At 39.6% G+C, this 23,337-nt stretch overlaps 1 protein-coding gene across 4 annotated transcripts in view; it reads right to left on the bottom strand.

Moving 5' to 3' along the window:
• RGS22 (regulator of G protein signaling 22) overlaps nucleotides 1-23,337 on the bottom strand; it is a 143,300-nt gene that overhangs the window by 73,251 nt on the left and 46,712 nt on the right. For all 4 annotated transcript variants that reach the window (XM_070803121.1, XM_070803119.1, XM_070803122.1 and 1 more), the window contains 5 exons: nucleotides 17,062-17,236; nucleotides 6,562-6,695; nucleotides 4,097-4,211; nucleotides 2,467-2,589; nucleotides 1,568-1,669 (listed from right to left, as the gene is read on the bottom strand). In XM_070803121.1, coding sequence (XP_070659222.1) covers nucleotides 1,568-1,669; nucleotides 2,467-2,589; nucleotides 4,097-4,211; nucleotides 6,562-6,695; nucleotides 17,062-17,236 — 649 coding nt within the window. The remainder of the gene's footprint in view (nucleotides 1-1,567; nucleotides 1,670-2,466; nucleotides 2,590-4,096; nucleotides 4,212-6,561; nucleotides 6,696-17,061; nucleotides 17,237-23,337) is intronic.

Below are 23,337 nucleotides of genomic sequence, written 5' to 3'. Positions count from 1 at the left end.
GCTCCTTTTATTCCTCCCAATTAAACTAAAACCAATGTCTCCAACACTCCCCTCCGCCCACTCTGTTTTGATTCCTCAAAAGAGAAGCTAGAGAAGGATAAAAAGTTTATGGGCCTTGATAATCCCCAAACAGAGTAATCCATCTCAGAATAAGCAAAATTTGAGTGTATCTTGTTTCACAATCATTTATAGCTGGTTGAATGCCATTACAAAGAATTAACATCTACCAAACTCAAATAGAACTCCCACTTCTACAAGTATATGGAAATACTGTGATTACAACAGCAACAGAAAAACCTCCTTACTTGAGCAGCTGAAGACTTTTGGAAGAGCAAGTTTTGTAGTAGTGAAAACATAATAAAAATAACAGGTGGCACTTTAACTGTCAGGGCAATAGGTTAGGGGAAGAAGGATAAGTAGAGAGTTACAGGTGAAGGATTAACAAGCAGAAGAGCCAACTGTGTGGTCTCAGAAAATGGTGCTGGCAAATTAGAGATATAACTTCATGATGTCATGGGGCCAGATCTGGGCCGTGTAGGAACTGAAGCCCTTATTCTTGTGGTACAAAAGTACAAAGCTCCGTCAGCTGATTCATAAAACATAGTTACTAATACCAAAGTCAGGGCGGTGGCTAACAACCAATGCCTAGCAGTGCTCTCTGATGTTCTGAACAGGATTATGATAAGAGAAGGAACAATGTGATGAAGCTAATCTCCTCAGCAGTGTTTAGAGAAAGTTCCTCTATAATGAGGTTATTTCAGAATTACAAGAATCACTTAAGTGGAAAAGGGACATAGAAGAGATTAGCAGTTTTCTAGGCTTGATGACCTCTCTCCATAAAGGATCAGGAGAGCCTAAGAATAAAAACTGAAAAGACAAGTTAGCTTAGGTCATAATTTTATTCCCTTTCCTTTTCGCCTCAAAAAGTGGCTATTGTTTCTCTCTCTCTGCAGAGAATCCTGTTCTTCATCCTCTATTTTGCTTTCAAGAGGTCTAAAGATGCTCTTTTCTCCAGCTCTGAGTATCTGTCTTATATGGTGTGTAGCACAGAGGCCCAGGTGATGACACAGGGCCGTGACGACACAAGGAGTCAGTCGACACCCTTTCCCCCTCATTAGACACGCACGCCAACAGCCTAAGTGTCTCCAACAGCTGATTGCTGCAGGAAGCTCACAGAGTAGCTTTGGTTAACGCCGCTGCTCCCAATCACTTCAGTAATTCATTACAAGTCCCCCTCAGGGTTCTCTTTTAAGTCACTCACAACCAAAGCAAAAAGACATACTTGAGAAAAAAAAGATAACATGTTCTTTACTGGAAGAACAATTAATCGGCAGCAAAGAGAAAATAAGGCAAACCAAATAAAATATTGATAGATAAAACTGAGAGTCTACAAATCAGACTATAAAACAATATTCTGCTGATATTTAAATAAAGTAATTCAATGGAAACAATTTAACCACTGCCTTTTCGCCCTCACTCCTAGATTTCTCTTATTTGAGGCTGGACGAAACTTTTCATTTCTGTGTTCTGAGAATGTCACATTGAACCAACATTATTTACTACTTACTTGAGCTTGCTTGCATACTTTAAAAGGGTGAAGGGTTTCTTGGTAGAAAAGCTGATGATAAGCTTGTAGGTCAAACCAAAAGTACACACAGTTCTTCCACAACTGCAGATGGAGAAGGTACATAAATTATTACCATCATTATTAAAACTCTACAAAGCCCTAATTTCAAATACAAGTAATTGTTTAGCTCTTTGCTGTTACTATAAATCAGGTTCAGTTTAAGATGGTTTTATCTTCTATCACAAACAGGCAACACACAAAATATGAGTACTGTCACTAAATTATATTTTTGCATATATGTTTCTCACATAATTGGTCATTTAAAAAGTTAAGTGTTCTAGTAAATACAGAGTAATCACATATCTACAACATGAAACTAAAATCTGAAAGCATCTTGATATACATGGCAAATGTATATCATATCAGAAGTAAAAGCTACTCTAATAACTGAGCTAATGAAATACTTATCTGAACAAAATAAAGGCTGTTGTGATGACTAAGAAACAAACAAAACAAAAAGCCTTGAAATAAGTTTGTCACTATTCATTGCAATTGTAATTGCTAGAGTTATTAAAAATAAAAATTAAGGGACTGATAGAAATTAGCTCTAAAGTTAATATATATTACATTGAAATAAAGTTACATGAAAGAAATCAATTGTTAATAATGCAGGTCAATCCTTATCTATCTGTACTTTTCTTTGTAATTTTAGTAGGATAGTAAACCAAAGAGAATTATAGCTAAGATATTTACATTTTTACTAGATAATTTAGCATGAAATTTTTTACAAGAAGAAATGGGAATTTTAAAATGAAATATAATTACTTGAGCATTAAACTATTTCAATCTCTCATTTTAAATAAAAGTAGAAAATCAGATTTAAAATAACTATCTTCTACCTTGTTCCCTGAGTTCTCGCAGAATTTAGTAAAGAAGAATCCAGCTCTATTTTCTACATACAAAGATTGCAACAAACTCTCCATGTCAAATCCTCCCAAGGCACCATCACCCATGGTTTTAATCTAGATAACCAAACAGAAGTGAATTATTCACCCAGAAACATTGTAGTTTTTTTATGACATTGTACAACAACAGAGTTTCACAAATTCTGCCAGGCTGTCATTTCCCCACGGGACTGTTTTATTTTATTTTTGTACCATATATGTAATTAATGCAGTATGTTGCATCTGACTGTCACACAAAATTTGTTTACGGAGCCAACTCTAGCTGCAGAGTTCATTCTATTATAAACCAATCTGATTTCAAACTTAATGTTAAACTGACTTCCCAACCTCAACTATTTTCATATTTCAGGCACAGTGATACCATTTTAGGAGTCTTCCAAATCTCCGTTGGTGGCCTCTTTCCTACATGTTTACTGTTATTTTAGCCTTGAGTTGCTGCTAAGAGAGTTATAAAAAGAAATATCTTCAAGGCCTCTCAGTGCTACTCATTAACTGTCCTTATGAGGTCCCTCTCTGGACAGTCTCACCCCATAAGGTCATGGCCTTCAAGTGGAAAGGCAGTATAAATTCTCATAAAACTTTGCTATTTATGGGCTTCTCTGCCAACAATGCTGGCAAGCCTAACACCGTTTTTGAAACATAGAAAACTGGCTATTTCTCCAAGCACAAGAGTAGCTCTAAAAGAAGAAAGGGCATCCAGTATCCACATGAGCTCTTTGCTATTTGTTGTGCGAAACTCGCACTTCCCTGTAATAAGACAACTGTGGCATGGGCGATTTAGGGTTTAAGTCAGGTTCCTGCTCTTGCTTTAGAATCTCCCTTTATTCCCCTACATTACAAACTGTGAGGTAAAAATTTAATGTTTTTATGATGTTTAACCACTGGCATTCCAAAACTAAAAAGCCATTATTTGGGTAAGAAAAATACTAAATAGAAGAAAAAGAGACTTGTTTGCTTAGAATAAAATAAATAGTATAAAATTATATCTAAGTGTTCAGACAATATTAGGACTACCAAGGTTTCTCCCTAAAGTGTAACTGTTAGAGAATGTAAAATTTTCATTTAGAACTGGTGTGTTAAATCCACATTATCAAGGTAACTATAGTCTGGAAATACTGAGCTTTATAAAAATTCTAAGCTTCTAAAACATAACATGAAATATCCTAGAGGGTCTTATTTTGTGTCTGAGGTGTGATCATACCAAAACGAGAACATGGCTGTTTGTGAAAACAGTAATCAATGGAGTATATAGGAACATGGTGTTACAAAAGGAAATAGGAAGTTTTTGTATAAGAATGTGATGTTTGGAAGAAATCAATGCAATACTGTAAAGTAATTATCCTTCAATTAAAATAAATAAAATTATTAATTAATAATAAATAATTTATTAATTAATAAATAGATTTTTAAAAAGAAACTTTTTATAAAAATCCTTTTGGAAGTAAAGAATAAATTTTTGTTCAATAAAGAAAAAATTATTATGGTAAATAAATAAAAATTTTCTAAAGTCAGGGGACATTGATTAGGTAAAATGAAGAGTCAAATTAGTCCTCCAATTACTTACCAAAGGTTCTTCTGTATAGGTATATCTTCTATCCAGCTGGGGCTTCAGACATTCAGAAATGTCAGTAAAAGATGTTAAACGAATAACTTTGCTGCTTTCTGACATGTGCCTTGACCTATTATAGGGATGAGAACTAATTAATCAATCAACAAATATTTTAAGCACCTTTGGTATACATGTACTAAATCTTAGGACTGCTTCTAAGCACTGTGAGAACTAGTTAAAAAAAAAATATATATATATATATATATATACATATATATATATATATAAGCATCAAGTCCAGCCCTCAAGAGGAAGTTGAGAAAATGAAGTATAGTCATACAGAAAGATGACTCTCAATAAGATAAATGCTGGTTGAATGGATTTGTGAATGTATCACAGATGCCAAATGTCTGGGATGGATAATAAAACTATGGGCGTGTAATAATGAGAAGTCCTTTGGAGCTATGTTAGTAATTAAAGAAATGAGATTTTTTTCCTGAATAATTGGTGGAAGATACATTCTCTCTATGTGTAAAGGGATTCTTCAGATGGGGAGAATAGTGAGCAATATATGAAGGTAAGCAGAGAAAGTCTTGTTTAAAATGCAGAAAGTTGACTAATTTTCTTAGGGCAAGAGGACACTAAAAGCTAAACTACATGCCAAACGCTGTGCCAGAAATAATTCATATGAATATATTTAATCCTCCTAACAGGTGGCTCTCATAAGGGTTTATATGTGGTAGCCTGAGATGAGATAACAGAAGACTCTGGAGTTAGACCTAATGACTTTGGACCTTATCTTTTTACATTTTCTCATCCAGTTCCCTCTCCCACAGGCCAATGCAATCATTCCAAACCTCACTTTCCAGTTCCATAAAACATGCTTCTTCCAACTCATCAATCTCCCTCAACTCTAACCCACCAGCAGGTTACTCTGCAGTTTCTTCTCAGACAAAATGTAGGTACAACATGCTTCAGTTTCCCCTCCCTCATGTAGCAGACACTATTAATCGACCAGCTAACTCAACACCCATGTCCAGCAACATGATTCTATCACCAGCACCATGAAATACTAAAAAAGCTAAATATTCCCTTAAAAAGACACCAGGGAGGGACAAATGGTTGTGTAACCCAGCTGTGACTAATGAGATAAAAAATTAAGTCTGCTGGGGAGCTTCTATGAAAGCCTGCTTTCCCGACTACAGGGAGAGAATTAATAGATACTGCCCCCTTCCTTCTTTATGATTTGAAAGCCTGATGTCAGGAACTGTGACTCTACTGACTGCAAAGGAATGGCCAAGAGCATTACAAAGTTTTAAGCCTTGATACTCCTGATCTGGTGAATGGACACTGGCAGTTGCTTACACTCAGATTTCTCGTTCTGCGGGAAAAAAAAAAATCAAATTTTTCTAAGCCACTGTTGATCAACTTTTCTGTTATTTGCAGCTGAAAGCATTTCAAATTTATCTATCAACAAATATATCCACCAATACCCATCCTTGACTTCCCTGGTAGATCAGATGGTAAAAGCGTCTGCCTACAATGTGGGAGACCTGGGTTCAGTCCCTGAGTTGGGAAGATCCTCTGGAGAAGGAAATGGCAACCCACTCCAGTACTCCGGCCTGGAAAATCCTATGGATGGAGAAGCCTGGTAGGCTACAGTCCATGAGGCTGCAAAGAGTTGGACGCGACTGAGTGACGTCACTTTCACTTTCATACCCATCCTTATTTCCTTCCATTCTGACTCAGGAAGAACTGTCCTATTTCGCCGCCAAGGAAGCCTCACCGCCTTGGTATCTGAGCCCCTCTCTCTCTGGCCTTGGAAAAGAGAGGCACAGAGCCTACGCAGATGAGTGATTGCCCGGCATTGGGGGAGGGGAGAATGAGGAGTGGCTGCTAGAGACATGGAGCTGCTTTTTCGGGTGATGAGTTGTTTCGGAATTACATAGTGATGATAGTTTTATAACCATGTAAACATAACTAAAAACCACTGAATTTTATACCTGATTGTGATTAAAATGGTGAATTTTACAATAGGTAAATTTTATCTCAGTAAAAAAGAGTAAATGTGAGCTAATAAATCACTAAACAAAGAACTATCCACCAGCAGACCCCACACCAAAGTTAATACCAAAGGGTATTTTTTCAGGCTGAAGGAAAAGAATTCCATTTGAAATAAAGAACAATGAAAAGGGCAAACAGATGGGCAACTCTAAATGAATTTTTAAAGCATACTACATTAAATAAGCAGAATATTATTAGTATTTTGAATTCTCAAATTTGAGAAATATTACTAGTCTCAAGAGTTCTGCTCTTAATTTAGAGTATGCATGCGAGTATAACTCTAATATCTATCCCTGAAATATAAGAACCCATGTAAAAAAAGAAAAGTATTCATTTTCAATTTCTATTTAATCTTTAAATTTTTCAAACATCTTACCATTGCAGAAAAGCACTGGGACACAGAAAGCTGCACCTACCCTTTCTCAATCACATCATCCTTAGAAGAAACTGGATTCAAAGACTCACTCTTCCAAGGTTTATAAACTGCTGTCTTTACTCTAGGTGATTTCTTGGGAGATTTAGGAAGTTGTAGTAAACTGGATTCTTCTTTCTAAAAAGTAGTAAGATGATGAACAAAGTGAAGAATGGGCCAAGTAGGGAAAAATGGACAGAGAATAAAGCACATTCTCCATAGATACCTCAAATTTACTCTGATCACTACAGGGTTTCTTCCCTCACTCTATCACCTACTATGCTATGTTTAAGAAGGAGAATAAAAATATTTTTATTTTTAATTCTTAACTATTAAATATTCTTATTCCTCTTCTCAAACTCCAACTTTAAAGCAGCCATCAGGCTGAAATCTCTAGACCTATTTAGAGCATTTTAAAAGGCCAAAGGTCCCCCACTATTGCGAAAGAAGACTCTTTCCTGGAGGAAGAATTTAGTGCTGTATGTATGTGTACATGTGTGTATATGAGTGTTTGTGTGTGTGTGTGTGTGAGCGAATGTACGTGTTGTGAAGTGGGGAATGCAGGTAGCGGGGTGGGAAAAGACTTGTGGAAACCATTGGTCCATAAGAGGCTCTATCTTAGACTATTTCCTTCCATTTTTGGACATTTTATTTTTATGGGTATCATTCCCATTCTTAAATGTTTTTTGCAGTAAAAGTTAATTATTTAAATCTAGAACATGAGATGCTACACACATGAATCAAAAAAGCAGAAACACCTAAATGTCCAGGGAGGAGAAAGAAACAATTATACACTTGCATATATGTATATTTATATATATATATAAATGTAATATTATACAATATTTTAAAGTAAGGATTATCAAAATTACAACACCTGGAAAAATACTAATGAAGATGTTACATTACCAGAATCCAAAAATATAAATGTATTAAAATTAAAAATTCACAAAAAGCCTAAGAGAAAATAAGTTAACAGTTGTCTAGAAGTAGATGAGATCAGAGTGACTTGTCTCTTTCTTTCAAAACTTGTCTAAGTTTCCAAATTTACAGTTTTATTATTTTTAATATAATGCTTTTACTTATTTATTTAATATGTATTTATTTGACCACACTGGGTCTTAATTGTGGCATGCAGGATTCTTGATCCTCATTGCAGTATGCAGGATCTTTAGTTGCAACACGCAAAGTCTTATCTGCAGCATGTGGGATCTAGCTCCATGACAAGGGACCAAACCTGTGTCCCCTGCATTGGGAGTGTGGAGTCTTAGCCACTGGACCACCAGGTGAATCCCAAGTTTTACTATTTTTATAATTTGAAAAACAAACCAAAAAAAAAAAAAAAAAAAACCACTTCCTATATGCCAGCTTCAAAAGAATGTAATATATGCTGCTGGACAGCAAGAAATATATTTGTGATGCTTTACTATCCAGAACAAACAATAAAATCTTATATGCATTCTAGCTAACAGCTACTAATAATTTTTTAAGAATTCTATAAACAAAATTAATTACTTATGTGCAGAATACATCATGCAAAATGCTGGGCTGGACGAAGCACAAGCTGGAATCAAGATTGCTGGGAGAAATATCAGTAACCTCAGATATGCAGATGACACCACCCTTATGGCAGAACGTGAAGAGGAACTAAAGAGCCTCTTGATGAAAGTGAAAGAGAAGAGTGAAAAAGCTGGCTTAAAACTCAACATTCAAAAAACGAAGATCATGCCATCCGGTCACCATCCCTTCATGGCAAAGAGATGGGGAAATAGTGAGAGACTTTATTCTGGGGGCTCCAAAATCACTGAAGATAGTGACTGCAGCCATGAAATTAAAAGACGCTTGCTCCTTGGAAGAAAAGCTGTGACCAACCTAGACAGCATATTAAAAAGCAGAGACATTACTTTGCCAACAAAGGTCTGTCTAGTCAAAACTATGGTTTTTCCAGTCGTCATGTGCGGATATTTGAGAGTTGGACTATAAAGAAAGCTGAGTACTGAAGAATTGATGCTTATTAACTGTGGGGTTGGATAAGACTCTTGATAGTCCCTTGGACTTCAAGGAGATCCAACCAGTCCATCCTAAAGGAAATCAGTCCTGAATATTCATTGGAAGGACTGATGCTGAAGCTGAAACTCCCAATACTTTGGCTACCTGATGCGAAGAATGGACTCATTGGAAAAGACCCTGATGCTGGGAAAGATTGAAGGTGGCAGGAGAAGGGGACGACAGATGAGATGGCTGGATGGCATCACCAACTCTATGGACATGAGTTTGAGTAAGCCCTGGGAGTTGGTGATGGACAGGGAAGCCTGGCATACTGGAGTCCATGGGGTTGCAAAGAGTCAGACACGACTGATCAACTGAACTGAGACTGATGTTTTGCATATAATGTCCTAGGTATCAGGGCTCACATCTGTTTTAGTAATTTGGAACACAGCATGACATTAAGCAACACTCTGTAAATAAGTGGCACCACAGGAGACAGGGCTTATTAAAAGTGTATCATACAAAAGTGGTCAAATTCATAGAGACAAAGTAGAATGGGGATGCAAGAGGTGTTGGTGAATGGTTATATAGTTTCAAATTTGCAAGGTAAAATAGTTCTGAAGATCTGTTATACAACAATGCAAATATACTTATATTACTACTGCAATGTACACTTGAAAATGGTTAAGATGATAAATTTTTTCATGTGCTTTTTGTTATTGTTGTTCAGTCCTTCAATTCTGTCCGACTCTTTGTGACCCCATGGACTGCAGTATGCTAGGGTTCCCTGTCCTTCATCAATTCTCAGAGCTTATCAAACTCATGTCCCTTGAGTCAGTGATACCATCCAACCATCTCATCCTCTGTTGTCCCCTTCTCCTCCTGCCTTCAATCATTCTCAGCATCAGGGTCTTTTCAAATGAGTCAGCTCTTCGCATCAGGTGGCCAAAGTATTGGAGTTTCAGCTTCAACATCAGTCCTACCAATGAACACCCAGGGCTGATCTCCTTTAGGATGGACTGGTTGGATCTCCTTGCAGTCCAAAGGACCCTCAAGAGTCTTCTCCAACACCACAGTTCAAAAGGATAAATTCTTCAGTGCTCAGCTTTCTTTATGGTCCAACTCTCACATCCATACATGACTACTGGAAAAACCATAGCTTTGACTAGATGGATTTTTTTTAGCAAAGTTTTGCCATTATACTCTGCTTATTAATACACTGTCTAGGTTTGTCTAGGTTTGTCACAGCTTTTCTTCCAAGGAGCAAGCATCTTTTAATTTCATGGCTGCAGTCACCATCTAAAGTGATTTTAGAGCCCAAAAATAAAGTCTGTCACTGTCTCCATTGTTTCCCCATGGGACCAGATGCCATGATCTTCGTTTTTTGAATGTTGAGTTTTAAGCCAGCTTTTTCACTCTCCTCTTTCACTTTTATCAAGAGGCTCTTTAGTTCCTCTTTGCTTACTGCCATTAGAGTGGTATCATCTGCATATCTGAGGTTACTGATATTTCTCCCGGCAATCTTGATTCCAGCTTGTGCTTCATCCAGCCTGGCATTTCACATGATGTACTCTGCATGTAAGTCAAATAAGCAGGGTGACAATATACAGCCTCGATGTACTCCTTTCCCAATTTGGAAGCAGTCTGTTGTTCCATGTCTGGTTCTAATTGTTGTTTCTTGACTTGCATACAGATTTCTCAGGAGGCAGGTAAGGTGGTCTGGTGTTCCCATCTCTTTAAGAATTTTCCACAGTTTGTTGTGATCCACATAGTCAAAGGTTTTCACATAGTCAACAAAGCAGAAGTAGATGTTTTCCTGGAACTCTCTTGCTTTTTTGATGATCCAACGGATGTTGGCAATTTGATCTCTGGTTCCTCTGCCTTTTCTAAATCCAGCTTGAACATCTAGAAGTTCTCGGTTCATGTACTCTTGAAGCCTGGCTTAGAGAATTTTAAGTATTACTTTGCTAGTGTGTGAGATGAGTGCAATTGTGCGGTAGTTTGAGCATTCTTTGGAATTGCCTTTCTTTGGGATTGGAATGAAAACTGACCTTTTCCAGTTCTGTGGCCACTGATGAGTTTTTCAAACTTGCTGGCATATTGAGTGCAGCCCTTTCACAGCATCCTCTTTTACGATTTGAAATAGTTCAACTGGAATTCCATCACCTCCACTAACATTGTTCGTAGTGTTGCTTCCTAAGGCCCACTTGACTTCACATTCCAGGATGCCTGGCTCTAGGTGAGCGATCACACCATCTGGTGTCATGAAGATCTTTTTTGTGTAGTTCTTCTGTGCATTCTTGCCACCTCTTCTTAATATCTTCTGCTTCTGTTAGGTCCACATCGTTTCTGTCCTTTACTGTGCCTATCTTCACATGAAATGTTCCCTTCAGATCAGATCAGATCAGTCGCTCAGTTGTGTCCGGATGTTCCCTTGGTGTCTCTAATTTTCTTAAGGAGATCTCTAGTCTTTCCCATTCTATTGTTTTCCTCTATTTCTTTGCATCTCTATTTCACTTAGGAAGTCTTTCTCATCTCTCCTTGCTATTCTTTGGAACTCTGCATTTAAATGGGTATATCCTTCCTTTTCTCCTTTGCCTTCCACTTCTCTTTTCTCAGCTCTTTGTAAGGCCTCCTCAGACAACCATTTTGCCTTTTTGCATTTCTTTTTCTTGGGGATGGTTTTGGTCACAGTCTCCTGTACAATGTTAAGAACCTCTGTACACAATTCTTCAGGCACTCTGTTTATGCAATCTAAACCCTTGAATCTATTTGTCACTTCTACAGTACAATCGTAAGGGATTTGATTTAGATCATACCTAATGGCCCACTGGTTTTCCCTACGTTCTTCAATTTAAGTCTGAATTTGGCAATAAGGAGTTCATGATCTGAGTCACAGTCAGCTCCCAGTCTTGTTTTTGCTGACTATATAGAGCTTCTACATCTAAGGCTGCAAAGAATATAATCAGTCTGATTTTGGTATTGACCATCTGGTGATGTCCATGTGTAGAGTTGTTTCTTTTGTGGCTGGAGGAGGGTGTTTGCTATGACCAGCGTGTTCTCTTGGTAAATCTGTTAGCCTTTGCCCTGCTTCTTTTTGTATTTCAAGGTCAAACTTGCCTGTTACTCCAGGCATCTCTTGACTTCCTATTTTTGTATTCCAGTTCCCTATGATGAAAAGGACATCTTTTTGTGTGGTTTTTTTGGTGTTAGTTCTAGAAAGTCTTGTAGGTCTTTATAGAACCTTTCAACTTCAGCTTCTCTGGCATTAGTTGTTGGGGCATAGAGTTGGATTACTGTGATTACTGAATGGTTTGCCTTGGAAATGAACAGAGATCATTCTGTCGTTTTGATATTGCACCCAAGTACTGCATTGTGGAATCTTTTGTTGACTATGAGAGCTACTCCATTTCTTCTAAGGGATTCTTGCCCATAGTAGTAGATATAAAGGTCATCTGAATTAAATTTGCCCATTCCCATCCATTTTAGTTCACTAATTCCTAAAACGTCAATATTCACTCTTGCCATCTCCTGTTTGACCACTTCCAATTTGCCTTGATTCACGAACCTAACATGCCAGGTTTCTATGCAATATTGCTCTTTACAGCATCGGACTTTACTTTCACCACCAGACACATCCACAACTGGGCATTGTTTCCACTTTGACTCAGCCTCTTCACTCCTTCTGGAACTATTTCTCCACTCTTCTCCAGTAACATATCTGGGCACCTCCAAACCTGGGGAATTCATCTTTCAGTGTCATATCTTTTTGTCTTTTTATATTGATCATGGGGTTCTCAAGAGAAGAATGCTGAAGTGGTTTGCCATTCCCTTCTGCAGTGGAGCACGTTTTATCAGAACTCTCCACCATGACCCATCCGTTTGGGGGGCCCTACACAGCATGGCTCATAGTTTCTTTGAGTTAGACAAGGCTGTGATCCATGTGCTTTTACCACTATAAAAAGCTTTCTAAATATAAAAAAATAATTTAAGTGTATTATACGTAAAATTAAAGGATGGCCCAAGTTAGTATTTTTGAGCTTTCTAGCTTGGGAGAAAGCTAGAAAAGTAGCCCGAAAGAAAAAAAATCTTTTCTTTTGATAGAAAAAAAAAAAAAATACTGTCAAAAGGACACAGTAGAACTGGGGGTGGGTAAAGGAGCTGTTCCATATCATGATTGAGATGGTAGATACACAATGTATATATCTGTCAAAAATTTCAGAACAAAAAGGTGAATTTTACTTTGTATAAAAGATATTTTAACTTTTAAAATAGGAAAAATAAAGAAAATAGAATCAAGTTCTATTGCTTACACTGTTTTCTGCCAAGGAGAAACAGAATGAGATCAAAATGAGTTACCCAACTAGAAAACACCAATGATAACATGTGTGATGATGGCACTCAGAAAGCCAAGTGTGCTCACTACACCACGTCTCTAAGATTTGTAGTAACCTGGTGACTGAGTGACTCAGTCACATGGACTAACAAGGAAACTCAGCTGATGAGTTAAGTGGCATACAAAAAGGCCCTGGGGCAGAGGAGGTCAGAAAAGTGCCTGCATAATGGCTAAGAAACCATCAGTTCACTATAATGACACTAACTCAAGGTGTGGTCCCCAGGCCAGCAGGAGCATCACCTGGGAGCAAGCTTGTTAGATATGCAAATCCTTGGGCCCCATCCCAGACCTACTGAATCTTGATCTTTAGGAGGAGCCCTCAAGTCTCTATTCTAACAAGCTGTTCAGGTGACTCACTGAAGCTTGAGAACCACCAACTTGTAGTGGTGCTTTGCAGCAAATCACCCAGGAATCTTATTGAAATATAGGTTCTAAAATGTGGCTCCAGGGACTTCCCTGGTGATCCAGTGGTTAAAAATCCACCTTCCAATGCAGGGGACATGGGTTAGCTCCCTTGTCGGGGAACTGAGATACCACATGCCACACGATGTGGCCAAAAATAATAATGCTCAGGCAGGATGAGAACCTCAATTTTAAGCCAAACTCCTGATTTTAGAGAGTGACTCTCACCCGGTCTGGTGATGGACAGGGAATCCTGCTGTGCTGCAGCCCACAGGGTTGGAAAGAGTTGGACACGACTTAGCGACTGAACTGAACTGAATGCACTCAGCCTGTATCAATTAAATCTGACTCTCTGAAGGTGGGACCCAGGCATCAGTATGTCTAAAAGCTCTCTGTGATGCTAGAATGCATGCAGGGTTACGAAACCACCGGCAGAAAAACTGTAAGGTACTTGCAGCTCCAACGCACTACTTGTAGAAGCAGAATTTTAAAAGTCACATTATACATCTTCCTGACTTTTAAAAAAAGCTATTTTAATCACAAAGTACTCATTTTTGAAGGGGTCGTGTGTGACTACGGTCAATAACACAACATTCTGTGACACCTTTAAAGGCCGGAAAGATTAATAAGGCTCTTTACTTCTGAAATGTATGTCTGGGCTACATTTATTACATCTCTGTGCCAAAGCACATAGGGTTATTTACTTCTTCTCTGTAAATTTGGTTAACTTTTCTTCTCTTTGTGGACTTTTTCTATTTTTTGTCCTATCTTATTCTTCCCTGTTATGAAAATAATGCTCACTATTTCTAATTTTGCCATTGCTATTTTTCACTCATTTGTTCAGTTTATACTTATTAAGCACCAGGCACTATTCCAGGCACTGAAAGAGAGCAGTTAACAAAGAAAAGTCCCTTATATTCTGGTAGGAGGTGAAAGGCAATAAACATAAATCAGCATGGTCTTAAGTATGATGAGGCAAAATAAGGCAGAGCAGAGGGCTTGGATAGTGAGGGAGGGAATCTGTGCTGGCCCCCAGAGTGTGCTTACATGGAAGAATCAAGGACAGCCTCTCTGACTAAGTGATGCCAGGGCAGACACTGAGGTGTGTGAGGGGCGACCACACACATATCTGGAGGAAGAGTGCTCCAACTGAAGGGAAACAGCAAGTGCAACACTCTCAGGTGTCTGGTGTGTTCCAGAAACAGCACTGGAGTGGTGTAAGCTAGAGAAAATGCTAGGAAATAAGGCAGAGAAGCTAGCAGGGCCATGGACAGCTGCATAAAGACTCTAGCTTGTATTCTGACTGAAAGAGGAGGCCACTAGGGAGTTTTGAGCAAGTAAGCGAATAGCTGTGAAGAGAAGAGAAGCAAAAAGCAAAGGAGAAAAGGAAAGATATAAGCATCTGAATGCAGAGTTCCAAAGAATAGCAAGAAGAGATAAGAAAACCTTCTTCAGCAATCAATGCAAAGAAATAGAGGAAAACAACAGAATGGGAAAGACTAGAGATCTCTTCAAGAAAATTAGAGATACCAAGGGAACATTTCATGCAAAGATGAGCTCAATAAAGGACAGAAATGGTATGGTCCTAACAGAAGCAGAAGATATTAAGAAGAGATGGCAAGAATACACAGAAGAACTGTACAAGAAAGATCTTCACGACCCAGACAATCATGATGGTGTGATCACTCACCTAGAGCCAGACATCCTGGAATGTGAAGTCAAGTGGGCCTTAGAAAGCCTCATTACGAACAAAGTTAGTGGAGGTGATGGAATTCCAGCTGAGCTCTTTCAAATTCGGAAAGATGATGCTCTGAAAGTGCTGCACTCAATATGCCAACAAATTTGGAAAACTCAGCAGTGGCCACAGGACTGGAAAAGGTCAGTTTTCATTCCAATCAAAGAAAGGCAATGCCAAAGAGTGCTCAAACTACCGCACAATTGCACTCATCTCACACGCTAGTAAAGTAATGCTCAAAATTCTCCAAGCCAGGCTTCAGCAATATGTGAACCGTGAACTTCGAGATGTTCAAGCTGGTTTTAGAAAAGGCAGAGGAACCAGAGATCAAATTGCCAACATCCACTGGATCATGGAAAAAGCAAGAAAGTTCCAGAAAAACATCTATTTCTGCTTTATTGACTATGCCAAAGCCTTTGACTGTGTGGATCACAATAAACTGTGGAAAATTCTGAAAGAGATGGGAATATCAGACTACCTATCTGCCTCTTGAGAAATTTGTATGCAGGTCGGGAAGCAACAGTTAGAACTGGACATGGAACAACAGACTGGTTCCAAATAGGAAAAGGAGTACATCAAGGCTGTATACTGTCACCCTGCTTATTTAACTTATATGCAGAATACATAATGAGAAACGCTGGACTGGAAGAAGCACAAGCTGGAATCAAGATTGCCAGAAGAAATATCAATAACCTCAGACATGCAGATGACACCACCCTTATGGCAGAAAGTGAAGAAGAACTAAAGAGCCTCTTGATGAACGTGAAAGTGGAGAGTGAAAAAGTTGGCTTAAAGCTCAACATTCAGAAAATGAAGATCATGGCATCCGGTCCCATCACTTCATGGGAAATAGATGGAGAAACAGTGGAAACAGTGTCAGACTTTATTTTTTGGGCTCCAAAATCACTGCAGATGGTGACTGCGGCCATGAAATTAAAAGATGTTAACTCCTTGGAAGGAAAGTTATGACCAACCTAGATAGCATATTGAAAAGCAGAGACATTACTTTGCCAACAAAGGTTCGTCTAGTCAAGGCTATGGTTTTTCCTGTGGTCATGTATGGATGTGAGAGTTGGACTGCGAAGAAGGCTGAGCGCCGAAGAATTGATGCTTTTGAACTGTGGTGTTGGAGAAGACTCTTGAGAGTCCCTTGGCCTGCAAGGAGATCCAACCAGTCCATTCTGAAGGAGATCAGCCCTGGGATTTCTTTGGAAGGAATGATGCTAAAGCTGCAACTCCAGTACTTTGGCTACCTCATGCAAAGAGTTGACTCATTGGGAAAGACTCTGATGCTGGGAGGGATTGGGGGCAGGAGGAGAAGGGGACGACAAAGGATGAGATGGCTGGATGGCATCACTGACTTGATGGACGCTGAGTCTGGGTGAACTCCGGAAGTTGGTGATGGACAGGGAGGCCTGGCGTGCTGCGATTCATGGGGTCACAAAGAGTCGGACACGACTGAGCGACTGAACTGAACTGAACTGAAGCAACATGATTGTGCATTTTCAAAAATCACATTGGCAGACTGGTGAAGAACAAACCATGCTGCTGCTGCTGCTAAGTTGCTTCAGTCGTGTCCAACCCCATAGACGGCAGCCCAACAGGCTCCCCCGTCCCTGGGATTCTCCATGCAAGAATACTGGAGTGGGTTGCCATTTCCTTCTCCAATGCTTGAAAGTGAAAAGTGAAAGTGAAGTCGCTCAGTCGTGTCTGACTCTTGGTGACCCCATGGACTGCAGCCCACCAGGCTCCTCCATCCATGGGATTTTCCAGGCAAGAGTACTGCAGTGCGGTGCCATTGCCTTCTCCAAGAACAAACCATAGATTTTCTTATTTCCCAATTGCTGCAGCATGCACATTAACAAAAACAAAAAAAAAAAAAATTAAAAGCTTATGATAAAACTTCAGGGCTAGTGTACAAAACCCAAGCATCGACATTTCAGTACAAACTTAAGAGATCAAAGTATCGCTGGACAACCTACCTGCATCTCAGGTAGCTGTGGAATGCAAGATTTGGGTCTTAACGGCAAGAGGGTTGCCATTTGTGGGAAAGGGTCAACATCCTTCCTCGGCTGCTCCTGACGAAGGTGCCAGAATTTCAGCTCGGCACTAGCATGTTTTGTTGAGGATGTGTGAGTAACACAGAATCTTGGTGCCCTAGTTAGAGGGAACACAGATTTAAGATTAATCTAGGCAATAAGCCTCAAAAATCAGAACATATAATATGTGTTCACAATTATCAGTCTTGCCACATCCCTTTTCTAATAATTTCTTCTTCTTTTCCTGCTCCCTATCCTCTCCCCCCAGTGTTATGTGTGTGTACATGTGTGTTATCTATCTATATCTATCCATCTATCTATGTATCTCTCAAAAGAAAAGTGGGAAAGAAGATACACAGGGAACTTATGAAAGCTGAAATCCAAATGACCACTAAATATTGAAAAGTTATCAACATCAACAATAATCAGGGAAATGCAAATTAAAAACACCACACGCCAATGACATACCAAATACATAGCCAAAAATTTAAGAATCTCACACTATCAAATGTTATCATGAATTTGTAGTAATAAGTACTCTCATATTCTGTTGGTGGGCGTGCAGTTGGTACAACTATTTTGGAAAAGGGGATATGCGTACAGCATTGCTTGTAACTGTAAAAAGAGAAAATGACACAAATTTTTTAAAACAATAAATAATCTGTGGTATGTTGATGCAATGGAATACTGTATACAACAGTGAAAATGGATAAAACTCTCAATACAGTTACAGTCAAATCAGTCGTGTCTGACTCTTTGTGATGCCATGGACTACAGCCCACCAGGCTCCTCTGTCCAAGGAATTTTCTAGGCAAGAATACTGGAGTGGGTAGCCATTTCCTTCTCCAGGGGATCTTCCTGACCCAGGGATCAAATCTAGGTCTCCCACATTGCAGGCAGATTCTTTACAGTCTGAGCCACCAGGGAAACCCATAATGTTGACAGAAGACACAAAAGAAGGCATGCGACATGATTCCGTTTTTATAAAGCTGTAGAACAGGAAGATAAAAATACATGTTCAGGGATTTATTTGCATACATGTTTGGTAAAACTGCAATGAAAAGTAAGGTGGTAATCACAAGTCCAGAAAGTAGCTACCTCCAAGTGGATGGAGGACGGTGCAACCAGCAAGGCACCTTCAGGGCTCTTCGCAATGCTTTATTTCCCAACCAACATGGTGGGAAATATATGAGTGTTTCTTTGTACTTAGGTTTGAATTTTAAAGAATACACAGGATTTAGCTAGATCAAGAAAAAAGGTAAGAAAGGATTCTGAGAAAATGGCAATGTCAGCAATATTGTTTTTCTACATCTCCGAAACCCTTCATAAAAATAAATGACCCAATCAAAAAATGGGCCAAAGAACTAAATAGACATTTCTCCAAAGAAGACATACAGATGGCTAACAAACACATGAAAAGATGCTCAACATCACTCATTATCAGAGAAATGCAAATCAAAACCACTATGAGGTACCTTTTCACGCCAGTCAGAATGGCTGCGATCCAAAAGTCTACAAGCAATAAATGCTGGAGAGGGTGTGGAGAAAAGGGAGCCCTCTTACACTGTTGGTGGGAATGCAAACTAGTACAGCCACTATGGAGAACAGTGTGGAGATTCCTTAAAAAACTGGAAATAGAACTGCCTTATGATCCAGCAATCCCACTGCTGGGCATACACACTGAGGAAACCAGAAGGGAAAGAGACACGTGCACCCCAATGTTCATCGAAGCACTGTTTATAATAGCCAGGACATGGAAGCAACCTAGATGTCCATCAGCAGATGAATGGATAAGAAAGCAGTGGTACATATACACAATGGAGTATTACTCAGCCATTAAAAAGAATTCATTTGAATCAGTTCTAATGAGATGGATGAAACTGGAGCCTATTATACAGAGTGAAGTAAGCCAGAAAGAAAAACACCAATACAGTATACTAATGCATATATATGGAATTTAGAAAGATGGTAACAATAACCCTGTATACGAGACAGCAAAAGAGACACTGATGTATAGAACAGTCTTATGGTCTCTGTGGGAGAGGGAGAGGGTGGGAAGATTTGGGAGAATGGCATTGAAACATGTATACTATCATGTATGAAACAGGTCGCCAGTCCAGGTTCAATGCACGATACTGGATGCTTGGGGCTGGTGCACTGGGACGACCCAGAGGGATGGTATGGGGAGGGAGGAGGGTTCAGGATGGGGAACACATGTATACCTGTGGCAGATTCATTTCGATATTTGGCAAAACCAATAGAATATTGTAAAGTTTAAAAATAAAATAAAATTTAAAGAAAAAAAAACAGCATGACTAGATAGCAAAACCAAAAACTCATGGACAATGTTTAGAATAACACGTGCTAATGTGACAAGGTAGCCCACAAACCCCAAGGTACAGGCAGTGGGTACAAAAGATCAGCCACAAGACCTGCATGACATCGGTGTATAGGCCACAAGAGTAAGGAAGTGCCTGATGGCCTGAGAATGGAGGAGCACCGGAAGAGCCAGGAGGTGCAGCAGGCCTGTTTGAGGTTAGCAGTTGGGATGGAAGGGCTTCTGCTCTCTCCAACCTGAGCTGAGTGCACACACATGTCAATCACATTTCTACTTACCAACGGTGAACAACTGGAAAGTCAAAATAACAAAATGGACGAACTACAATAGGTGCAACAATTTGGATGCATTATGCTTCAGTGGAAGGATGCTGACCAACAGAGGCCAGTCTCAAAAAGTTAATCCTGTATAATTACATGGCACTCTAAAAAAAGACAAAAATATAGCGACAAACAACAGATCAGCGGTTGCCAGGGGTGAAGAGAGGAGGAAGAGTCTGATGACAAAAGGGTGCTCTGAGGGTTTCCTAAGGTGATGTTTGTACACTGACTGTCATGGTGGTTACGTGAATCTATACAGTTTGCTTTTACTGTATGTTAATGTAAAACATAGAAAAGAAGAGGAAAAACAGTCTTTTCAATAAATGAGGATGAGCAACTGGATATCCATAAGCAAGAAACAAAACAAAACTGAACCTTGACCTAAACCTCACACCCTATATAAAAATTAACTCAAAACAGGCCACGGATTTAAATTAAAACATAGAATTGTAAGATTTTTAAAGAACAGCACAGGAGAAAATCTTCCAAATATAGCACTGGGCAAAGAGTTCTCAGGCTTGACACCATAGGCATAATCCATGAAAGTGAAAGTGTTAGTCCCTCAGTCACATCCGACTCCTTGTGACCCCATGGGCTGTAGTCCACCAGGCTCCTCTGTCCATAGAATTCTCTAGGAAGAATGCTGGAGTGGGCAGCCATGCCCTGGCTCCCCTAGTGGCTCTGACAGTAAAGAACCTGCCTGAAATGCGGGAGACCCAGGTTTAATCCAGAGAAGGCAATGGCACCCCACTCCAGTACTTTTGCCTGGAAAATCCCATGGATGGAGGAGCCTGGTGGGCTGCAGTCCATGGGGTCGCTAAGAGTCGGACATGACTGAGTGACTTCACTTTCACTTTTCACTTTCATGCATTGGAGAAGGAAATGGCAACTCACTCCAGTGTTCTTGCCTGGAGAATCCCAGGGACGGGGGAGCCTGGTAGGCTGCCGTCTATGGGGTCGCACAGAGTCGGACACAACTGAATCAACTTAGCAGCAGCAGCAGCAGGTTTGATTCCTGGGTTGGGAAGATCCCCTGGAGAAGGGAATGGCAACCCACTCCAGTATTCTTGCCTGGAGAATTCCACGGACAGAGGAACCTGTCAGGCTACGGTCTACGGGGTCATAAAGAGTCATTCAGACAGGACTGAGCCACTAACACTATTGAAACTAAAAACAGATTATATGACCCACTAATCTCATTCCTGGACTTTAATTCCAGAGAAAGGAAGATTTATGTTCATGCAGAAATCTGTACATGAATGTTCACAGCAGCTTTATTAGTAATATCAAAAGACTGAAAACAATCCTAATGTTCCTCAATGGGAGACTGTATGTGTAACATCCACACAACAGAACACTACTCAGTAATGAAGAACAAAACAGCTTGGATGCATCTCAAAGGAATTATCCTGAATGAAAAAATAATCCCCCCAAATTACATATTACACTATTTCATTTATATAACAGATGAGTAGTTTCCCAGTAATTATGAGAAAGGGGGAAGGTAAGAGGCAGGCATGCTGATAAGAGAGCAATCCAAAGGGATGCACGTGGTAGTGTAACTGCTCGGTATCTTGACTGTAATGGCAAGTGCATGTGACAAAACTATATTCAGAGAAATAAACTACGAGAAACTGGCAAAATATGAAAAAAGATTGTTGAGCTTTATCAATGTCAATTCCATCACTGCAATATTGTACTACAGTTAAGCAAGATGTTACCACCGGGGCGGAGTGGCGGGGGTCGGGGGGTGAACTGGGTAATAGGTATACAGAAAGTGAAAGTGAAAGTTAAGTAGCGCTCAGTCGTGTCCGACTCTTTGCGACCCTGGACTATAGCCCACCAGGCTCCTCCATCCATGGGATTCTCTAGGCAAGAATACTGGAGTGGGTTGCCATTTCCTTCTCCAGGGGATCTTCCCAACCCACGGATCGAACCCGGGTCTCCCACATTGCAGGCAGACACTTTAACCTCTGAGCCATCGGGGAAGCCCAAGGTATACAGAATCTTTGTGTAATTTCTTACAACTTCATATGAATCTATCATTCTCTCAAAACAGTTAAATTAAGAAAAGGAAAGCTTCTACTATATTTGTAATTTTTTTAAGCTGGGTGGTGTGTATTTAGGTGCATATTATAGTATAATTTATACCTTTCTGCCCTTCTTAAATATTTAAGAACAGAAATTTATACAGAGAAAAACAACATTCTCTCTATATATGGGACAATACAAAGTATACAAGTAATCTGAAATACCTAGATGGGAGATAATCGAGAGACGGAGGCAAGGGACAAATCATGATGACCTTATTTGTTAAAGGAATTTTAACCTTAAGGAATTCGAACCTTACACTGAAAGCTTGGGGGTAACTAGTGAAAGCCTTAAAGCAGGCAAGTGACATCATCAGATCAATCACGGCCACAGTGGACAGCTCACTGATCCTCAGATAGCATACATTTCCTTCACGAGGCCCATTCTCTTCTCCACGCTTACAGAGTCCCTCGAGTCCCAGGTGAAATACTCCCTCTTCTCTGTGTCCTGTGCATCCACCACACTTGCTTTTAGTACGCTCGTTTCACATGTAGGTTCCTCCCACTGGACTAGGATCCCTAGACTTGACTATGTTTTACCCTTGTACCCTTAGCACGGCACTTGGCTCATAGGAAGTGTTCATGGAATGTTTATTGAGATGATAAATCTAACTTGAGCTATTGTACATGTGCGCACATGCACACAAACACACACACATCAATTTGAAGAGATACTGAGCATAAGAGGTCAAGTGTAGAAGGATACATTCACAAAGTTAACATGGAGTTAAAATCCATCTTGTAACAGAGAAATATCAATAGCCTCAGATATGCAGATGACACCACTCTTATGGCAGAAAGTGAAGAGGAGCTAAAGAGCCTCTTGATCAAAGTGAAAGAGGAGACTGAAAAAGTTGGCTTACAACTCAACATTCAGAAAACTAAGATCATGGCATCTGGTCACCATTACTTCGTGGCAAATAGATGGGGAAACAATGGAAACAGTGAGAGACTTTATTTTTCAGGTTCCAAAATCACTGCAGATGGTGATTGCTGCCATGAAATTAAAAGACGCTTGCTCCTTGGAAGAAAAGCTATGACCAACATAGACAGCATATTAAAAAGCAGAGACACTACCAACAAAGGTCTGTCTAGTCAAAGCTATGGTTTTTCCAGTAGTCATGTATGGATGTGAGAGTTGGACTATTAAGAAAGCTGAGCACCCAAGAATTGATGCTTTTGAAATATAGTGTTGGAGAAGACTTTTTTTTTAACTTTACAATATTGTATTGGTTTTGCCATATATCAAAGTGAATCCACCACAGGTATACGTGCTCCCCATCCTGATCCCTTGGACTGCAAGGAGATCCAACCAGTCCATCCTAAAGGAGATCATTCCTGAATATTCATTGGAAGGACTGATGCTGAAGCTGATACTCCAAAACTTTGGCCACCTGATGCAAAGAACCAACTCATTGGAAAAGACCCTGATGCTGGGAAAGATTGAGGGCGGGAGGAGAAGGAGACAACA

This window comes from Bos indicus, chromosome 14 (genome assembly GCF_029378745.1).
Source record: "Bos indicus isolate NIAB-ARS_2022 breed Sahiwal x Tharparkar chromosome 14, NIAB-ARS_B.indTharparkar_mat_pri_1.0, whole genome shotgun sequence".
Lineage (NCBI taxonomy): Eukaryota > Metazoa > Chordata > Mammalia > Artiodactyla > Bovidae > Bos > Bos indicus.
The sequence above is the reverse complement of the archived record's forward strand: the minus strand, read 5'-3'. Positions and strand labels throughout refer to the sequence as shown.